The sequence below is a fragment of the Sinocyclocheilus anshuiensis genome, unplaced genomic scaffold (genome assembly GCF_001515605.1).
Source record: "Sinocyclocheilus anshuiensis isolate Anshui unplaced genomic scaffold, SAMN03320099.WGS_v1.1 scaffold449, whole genome shotgun sequence".
Lineage (NCBI taxonomy): Eukaryota > Metazoa > Chordata > Actinopteri > Cypriniformes > Cyprinidae > Sinocyclocheilus > Sinocyclocheilus anshuiensis.
The window spans coordinates 47,819-57,178 of NW_015537950.1; the positions used below are offsets into that span (position 1 = coordinate 47,819).

Here is a 9,360-nt window from a genome sequence, read left to right on the forward strand (position 1 = left end):
GCTGAAACTTGTTATAGCACTTGCATATCATTGCTCTTTTGTTGATTTTGATTGCTTCCATTGTCCTCATTTGTAAGTCGCTTTGGATAAAACCATCTGCTAAATTACTAAATGTAAATATTTAATGATATATTTAAAAAAATATATATGGCTTTACTTGTAAAATTCTAATTAAAAATGTCAATTAAAAGAAAGGAGTTACATTTCAAATATAAAATAAAGAGAAAACACAGAAGTGAGCACGTTCTAGTGATTTTATGGATACTTAGCAAATGAGATGAGGCGACAAACATGAGGCGTTAACAAATTATCACAGTAATGTTAGTGAACTGACTGGAATTAAAGCAGTAATTACAGAACACCTAGCATTAGCCAGTGTACTAAAGTCACAATGGTGCAGGCACGTGCTCACACACACACACACACACACACACACACACACACACACACACAGACAGAGATTAGTTGGTAAGAGTATTTTTACCACATCCTCCCTTCACTGCAGGAAGATCCGATTGAATAGAAAATCCAGCTATTAATCTTAACTAAGGTGCTTCACCATCTGTCACCACACACACTGTGCCGATCTACTAAATGTCACTCTGCGCACACACACATTTACACACAAACACACACATAAGCTCTGTTGCAAAACCTAGGGAGCTTCCTCACAGCCTACACTGGCAGCATCCAAACCATCACGGAAAAAGTGACTGATCTGGAACGCTTGACATAGACACAAACTCTACGTGCCGGAAATAGCACTCTGCATGCTATTTAATTTATTTAAAGTCTGCACTAAAATGTATTTAGTTTATTATACATGGTTTATCCATGCACATCATTAATTGTATTTTTTTTTCTTAAATTCATGTGCCCTCGACATCTCTTCTCCGATGATGTGTTTATTGGCATGAGGGCGGGACAAAAACCTCCTCTGTCCAGCAACCTGTCAATCCCATGAGATTGCAGCAATAGAGTGCATTAGTACCCGCCCACATTTTTTTTCCAGAAGTATTTTTTCCCATTCATTCTTCCCATAGGGATTTTTTCGTTAAAGTGCTATAAGCCATGAGCCAAACCAACCATCTACAAGGAGAATCATATAATTACAAACTTTTATTTGAAGCAAAAAAGTATTTGAAATCATACAAAAAACAAAGGTACAAGACTGTGTAATAACAGCTTTAGTGAAAGAATAAACTACAATCCCACTGCAAATGAGAAAAATATAAAACTAAAATGTTGATTATATAAAAACAATATATTTTAAGTTAATTGCAATATATGTACAAACACAATTTTGAGAGCTTTTAGGAAGGCTGACTCAATGACATAATTTGTGGTGCTTTATGGCAGTGGGCGGAGCTAAAGATCACCTCTGATTGGTGGAATTTTCTGTACAGCATATAATGTAGTTTTTCAGCATGAATTCTGCTATTAAACATGATTATTTTAAAAATAAGATGAAAAATTGTGGACTGACAGCAGAAGCAAATGCTATCATTTAACAACCTCACAGTAGGTCTGTCTGTAAACGTTTATAAGTTCAAAGGACAATGATCCAATGACACAATCAATTTCCGATGGACCAAATTGAATCCCGCCCTACATTTTTTCTCTTTCAAGTAACAGTTGGATACACACTTCCTACGTGCAATAGTGAAGAAAACACGATTACAACTTCTGTTTCATTCAGTTGATGTTAGCATGTTGCTAAGCTAATGGAGTAAACTCTAATAAGCATTAAATATTTTGTAAATCTTTTGTGCTCCGCAGAATCAAGAAATTCATACAGGTTTGGAACGACATGAGGGTGTGTAAATGATGACAGAATTTGGGTAAACTATCCATTTGAAAAACATGAATACACAAAATGAATCAACGACATGGATCGTAACTGAATCACTACTAAATTTTGATTTTTGATTTTTCAAAACGAATCAGCACTGATGCAGCAACACTGTCAATGTCTTGCTGTTCAACATGGGAGAATTAAAATTTCAGTGTTGATTTATTCACAATTTGTTCACATGTTAACAGCCATTTAGCATTAATCATTGTTTCAATGTTTTTCTGACAATGAAACAAAAGCTGACTTTTAGTTAAACCACATTTCAAGGTTGAAGGTGGGTCACATCATGGCTGGTAAGTAAATAAGTTGATTTTTATTTATATTACAATTATATTAATTATTTACAGTAATTGCACAACATGTGAATCTTGGTACACAAATAGTCACTGGCATAATATGGCACAAGCACCAGATGTAATGAACACAACACTTCTTATTGCACTGAGTGATTATATTTGTTAGATGGCTACAGGACTGATGAAAAAGATGATACAAAAAACAACAGAAAGAATATCACGCAAGATCAATCGTTTTGCTTTTGCATTAATAAAGGGCCAGGGCTTCTACTTTATTTGTAATACTGTATATCTTGACAGCTGTTGAAAAAAAAAAAAAGAAAGAATTCCAAAAATAAAACAAGAATCGAAACATCCGATAGGAATTTCAGATCCAGGATCTTGTTTGATTCCTAGAATCCTGCTGGATATTGTGTGAACTCTGCTTGGTTTGTAATTAAATCACGTCTTGCAGAACAGCTACAGCTTTAGAAGTTTTCAAATCCCCACAGATTTTCTTTCAGTTCTTTTTGATACACGGATATCTCATCCAGCTGGTTCAGTTAGGAATTATGTGTTCCCATTTAGGACATCTAGGTTTTTGCTTAGTGTTATTGTAATCCTATAATAGGGCTGGGCGATATAGCTAAAAAATGTATCAACGATATAATGTTTCATATCGTTCGGTATCGATAATTATTGACATTTTTCAATTCAATTTCAACCTTTTTTAAAACAAAGAGCAATAGAAAAAAGTGTTTAAATTTAACCACTGTATTTTTAAATTAACCCAATTCATTGAGACAAACAACAAATATTTTTTTGTTTTAAAAGTCAAACACAATAAAAATTAAATATCTAATTTCTAATGTTTTATATGCAGATTAAATAGGTTTTAAGGAAACTTTTGGCTTGTCTCCCAAGGCCACAGGAGGGCGCAATGAGCAAAATAATGCAGCACATTTAAATGGTCAACGCAGGGAAATAACTGTCTCTAAAAAAAACCGTGCATTCTAAATTAACTCATATAAATCAAACATAATTTCATAAATTGCATAAACAATTATGAACAAAACAGCATCACGTATTTATGCATTGCTTAATCCAAAGAGCCGAAGTGCCATTCACACAGATTGCATTTAAAAACACATGAGACGTAGTGAAAAGGAATAAACCTCCACAAATTCGCGACGTGTTTTCTAAAAGTTTAAACTGTTTTAGCTTTGCATGGCTTTCTATACATCTCTTGTGTGAGACGCGAGTGCAGCAGTCATATTTGTCCGTCTAAAAAATGCGCTGAATATGCGTTCTGTGTGAATGGCTTGGTTTCGGTTTGAACCTAATCAAGATCTACTCCGCATTGCGCTTCTATATTTCTCTAATATTTTGAATGAATAACGCAGCAGCGGCGCGTCTCGTGGGCTAGACTAACAAAACATTAAAATGCAACAACGTCACTTACATCATTATCACCGCATCTCGTGCGCCACTGATGATGCTCCCTCGCACTCCTAGTCCTAACATTCAAATGCAAATGTTTATTTTAAATTCGACTAATATTCATTCTTTATTCACAATCTCCTCATCACAGGCAGGCACAGCACTCATTTCAGCATGTGTTTGTGTTTGTGTGTGCTGTCTGCGTCACTCATAGCACGTGACTATATCGTGCGCTATATCTAACTTTTTTTATATCGTTATCGAAGAAGGTGTACCGTCAATAAATATCGATACCGTTTTATCGCCCAGGCCTATCCTATAAGAAAATTGACATTATGATCATGTAGGATTGGTTCCAAATGAGGAGAGGAGTCCTAAAAGCCTTCCTTTAGGATTTTCAACTGTAAGGAATAAATGAAAGAAAGAATAATGACTGATGTAACTAAAATTCCGTTTTTTTTTTCTATTGTGATCCTAACAATTTATAGAGGCATGAAAATGCCCTAAAGCACTGTGCTGCATTTATTGGCTCTAGTTTATACTGAAGTCAGAAATAAATTAAAAACATTTAGATCACTGTTATGTTGTCATCATATAAAAATGTCTATTATTGTATATTAAGATATTAAATCTGTTTAAACTATTCTGTTTGTTTTTTCAATTTTGAAATAACAGTAGCTCAATCAATGTGGGTTGAATTTGTGAATGCATCCAAACCATATTTATACAATAAAGCCTCATTTCAACCGCAGACTTTGACATCATTCTGCAATTTTGACAAAGTTTTGCTGGAAAGAACCAAGACCATATGTTTACTGAGGATTCATGCCAGCTCTGGTCTCTAAATGTCTGTCTAATTCTGAGCAATTAATTATTGTAGGAAGCTTTAAATAGAAAATTAGTCAGAACTGGCCATAAACACATGGCATATCACAGCGAACCAAAGTGTCAGAAGAACCCAGTATATCTGCCTAATGTTTTAATACAGCAGAATTTCAGGGGAAAAAATTTTTAAAATGTAACTGAATTCAATTATTGTAATTAAATTATTAATGTATCAATAGTGTATTAAATTATTAATGTAAAATATGTATTTTACAGCTTCAAAGATGCACAAACACACTTGTTTGCAAGCTCACAGGTTAGAATTGTAGATGATTCATAACGGACAGCTTTGATTTCCTAGATCTCTTGACTGTAAACTAGCGTTAGGTTCCTCTCCAAGCGTGGGTTACGCAAGCAGCAGTGACTGTTCAGAGCCTACCACTCCAGCTGTGAACAATACCATGCATGTGTGTGTTTTGTTTACTGCCAGCTATTATTGAGATTAACTAGATTTGTGATTCTTGTAAGAAAATACCAGTGCTTTCAGTAAAATTACAGTTTTACAAAGTTGCAAACCTAAGATATTCTACAGTTTTGTAGAAGGAAATAATATAAAGGAAAGAAAAAGGCATTATGTTTAAAAAAAAAATAGCAAGATTAAAAACAACACCATGCAAGGTCTTTAATTACTCACCCATTGTAAGATTTTAATGAACCCTAATGGCTGTTTGATGACTGTGAACTGCCCAGTGGACACCAGCTAAAAAATAAACACATAAATAATATCAGCAACAAAAATTACAGCTATATAAAACATCAAACCTGGTATGTGAAAAATGAGTACACTTTAGCACACTTTTAAAAAGAGTACTTACCGTATATATACTTCAGTGTGAACTGATGTTTTCAGGCACTTAAATGCATGTTAACTGCAAGTAAAGTTGTATTTAAACTACATTAACTACAACAGAGTGGCTTTCTGAACCACTTAAGTAGGACTATCCTTATATGTAATGTCATAATTATTTCTATTGTCCTTGAAATATGTTTAGCTGAATGTACTGACAAGCACTTGTTAAACTAAAATATACTTTAATGCTATTTCTATTGAAACTTGTATGCCTTGTATTTGAATACATGTATAATTACAGATTTGTAATGATGAAGTTGCAGTTCAGTACATTTAAAAATATATTAACTTTAAATTGAAAATGAAATGACACACTACAGTTACAATTATAATCAAGTACTGTACATGCTTTAGGATGTCGGTCAACACATTAAAATAAGTGTACTTCTGTAAAGCCACACAAAATTGTATTAATTTTAAAATGTACCGTAAAATGAAAAATTTGACATTGATTACAAAATGTAGTATCTAGAGCATCTATCTGTCTGTGTGTGCACTGTATGGGGTATTTTGCAGCTTATTACCTCTACTGAGCACACGGTCACATATTATGGTGGATAATGCAGGTATGTTGCATTTGGCTTCTTTCTCTTAATAAATACACTGTAATAACCTGACCGTGATGACGACAGAGAGACCAATAGAGCGCACGCGAGAGGAGAGCATTAGAATTAGTCAAAGCTGCTTATCTCAACGTTACCTTTATGAAAGTGCAACTGGCGAGCATTTACAGGCTACAGATACATCTGACTCGCACAGCGGGCGCAAGGCCAGAGAGCACGCGAGTGAATGCGGCACTTCACATGTCATCTCTCACCTCGCGCTTTAATGCAAACCATATGCCATCTGCTGTAACCCAGCGTGTGATACCCCTGTTCTGTTACGATGTGATAACTGACAAACACTGACTGAATAAAAACTATTCTGAAGTCTGAGTGAATCGTTTGAGCGAATCGGTTCTGTCGGACAGCTTGGCTCGATGAACTAGTTCACCGAATCGTTTGTGGCGTCGATCAAAATCAGCACTTTAAGTTTAATTCTTTGGCTATATAGGTTGGCTACAGTTCCACAATATTCACCTACTCACAGTTTTAGTCAGAAAATTCTTCCTGAATTTGGGAATCGGTTCGATCGAATCACTAAAAAGAACCGGTTCAAAAAAGATTCACTCGCGAATTGGACTTCAGTGTGAATACAGATTCCGCAGACGGCTCTCGTCCTTAACGCCTCATCATCTCACAGATGCATCATGAAAACAGAGACATTAGGCTATTTGAACAGCCAGTCTGGGCTATGTGAACCATATAGCATCCCGTTTGAAAATAGTTGCGCATTAGTTCCGTCATTCTTAATTAAAAAAATATATACTGCAGTATAAAATACCACCGTCGCAATGCTCTGCATAAATCCTAGTGTTGTTTACCGGTTTCACGAGAAATGTCTTGAATTGCTAACGGTTTTCTGTTGTGTTTTATTTGGTGGCATCCAGCAGGGATTCCCTGAAAGTCAACGAGACGTCGTGTCTAGGTAACGTTATGTTCTTGACCGATTTAAACTGCGTTATCCGTTCTGTTAAATCAACGCCGGTCAGTCAGATAACAGTAGCCTGTTTGCCTGTAGGTCTGTGAGGAGTTTGCAGTACATTGCAGAATGTATTCGGTGAATAGCTGTGATTGAAAGCCCTACCTGGTTGACAACATCCATCTCGGCCGCCTTTCGCTGATAAGAGGATCAGACGAGTGGAGGTAGAGCGCCGCTACATCCGGGTCACCGCTCACGATAATCTACCGCTCAAGTCATGCTCGTCTGTCTGATGCTTGTCTAATGTTTAATTTCTATTTTTTTAAATTCAATTTTTAATTTCAAATTTAGTTTTAATTTCACGGGTTAAAAAAAAACCATAAATATACAATTAATTAGAATTAATATGAACAATAATTGAATAATAATATTAATAATAAAACAATAGAACAATAAATAATTATTTATTATAAATAATATTAAATTAAAAACAAGAGCATACCTTCCTGGATCTCGAAAAAGCGTTAGACAAAATTCCGCACGACCTTATCTGGCATGCCCTCTGGTCCCACAACGTGCCTGAGGCCTACGTCCAATGGATCCAAGTGCTTTTACCGCAACGTCACCAGCGTGGTTCGAACCCCGCTCGGAACATCACCGTCCTTCCCCATCACCATCGGAGTCCATCAAGGATCAGCCCTCTCGCCGCTCCTATTCATCCTATGCATGGACACCGTGACGGCTGACATCCAAACTGCCCATCCGTGCTCGCTTCTCTTCGCTGACGACGTATTCTTGGCAAGCGAAGACCGTCAACAGCTGCAAGACCAAACGCAGCAATGGAAGACCCGACTGGACAATTACGGAATGCGGCTAAACATCAAGAAGACCGAGTATATGGAATGCGTGCCTCAGACGAACGGAGCCATCAGCATTGACGGCAAGGATCTGAAGAAGGCGACCAATTTCAAGTATCTCGGATCTGTCATCAGCAGCGACGGCGACACCCTCCCAGACGCCCGAACCCGAGTCAATGCCGCCATCGATGACTGCCCATTCGAATGAAAGCCAAGATTTACAAGAACGTGGTATGTTCCATAGCCCTCTATGGATCGGAGTGCTGGCCGGCAACATCCAAGCACGAGCAGGCCCTTCACACAATGGAAATGCGAATGCTGCGATGGTGTCTTGGTCTGACCCAATGGGACCACGACATGTGACAAACGAAGACGTCAGAAAGCAGATGGGCATCGCCCCAATCGTGGAGAAGATGCGAGAAGGATGACTCCGGTGGTATGGCCACGTCGTAAGAAGCGACGAAGGATCGGTGGCGAGAACAGCACTTCGACTAAGCCCGCACGGCAAGCGACCACACGGAAGGCCCAAGAAGCGATGGCTCGACCGTTTGAAGGACGATATGCGGCACGCCAACATCGCCCCGGAGGATGCTCTGGACCGAGCCAAATGGAGACAGGCGTGCAGAAAAGCAGACCCTGCACCCAAGCGGGAAAATCGCTAGGACAAAGAAGAAGAAGAAGAAGAAGAAGAAGAAGAAGAAGACTTGCACTCTATTCATTTACTAACTGTTTGTTTTCTTTATAAAAAAGCTACACTAGCTTCTCTATTCTTTTTGTATTCTATCTATTTGTTTACTTTTTATTTATTATACAATTAACAAAAAGCAAAAAAGGCCTCTAACACTAGCTTGCTCTGTTCTTTTTCTATTCTATCTGTTTTCTTTTTATTTATTATATAATAAAAAAACCTTGCTATGTATCACTTGCATATCATTGCTCTTTTGTTGATTTTGATTACTTCTATTCTCCTCATTTGTAAGCCGCTTTGGATAAAAGCGTCTGCTAAATGACTAAATATAATATAATATAAGTATTACATTATAATACTGGATGTAAAACAATACATTATAATAAATGTAGATCACCCTGATGTAATGATTTCTCCTAAGGTAGATCTGTTCATGCAGTAGGATTATTTTCTTAGTGATCAATGTGAATTGGGTTTCCTTTAAACGGTTGCCGCATGTTGACTTTTTCCTATGGGTTAGAGGTTTGGCATAATAAATTGCTTTTGAATTCTGCCAGTGTTAAAACATCTGAGCTCCTGTGAGCTCCTTTATGAAAACAGACTGTGTTTATAATATGACTATACGAATGACCATACAGTGATTTTCAAATTGAAAATGTGTATAACCAACACAATCTCATAGCAATTTGTAACAGTTTTACATTTTAGTGAATTAGTGGTTAAATCTGCTCATGCCCCAGAGAGGGTTATGTTGGGTTAGGATTTGGGTTAGATGCTTTTTCTAAAAATTATATGTTACAATTCACCTATTACAAATTCATACAAAATCTCCACATCGTAAAATTGTTAAGTTTTCCTATGAGACCAGGCTGGTATGATACATAGCCTAACAGTGATGGACTGTAAAATGTATGATGGTAAAATGTAAGTATACGCTAGAAGGATTGCGTCCTATTCTAGATCTGCGTCAGCTGAACCGCTCAGTCATG

General features: G+C 36.9%; 1 protein-coding gene across 1 annotated transcript in view; it reads right to left on the reverse strand.

Annotated features, from left to right (window-relative positions):
• Positions 1 to 7,081, reverse strand: part of sypb (synaptophysin b) — a 16,787-nt gene extending 9,706 nt beyond the window's left edge. The window contains exons 1-2 of the mRNA XM_016455038.1: positions 6,992 to 7,081; positions 5,090 to 5,155 (exon numbers count right to left, since the gene is read on the reverse strand). Of these exons, the coding sequence (XP_016310524.1) occupies positions 5,090 to 5,155; positions 6,992 to 7,009 (84 nt within the window). The 5' untranslated portion in view covers positions 7,010 to 7,081. The remainder of the gene's footprint in view (positions 1 to 5,089; positions 5,156 to 6,991) is intronic.
• Positions 7,082 to 9,360: the final 2,279 nt, after the last annotated feature.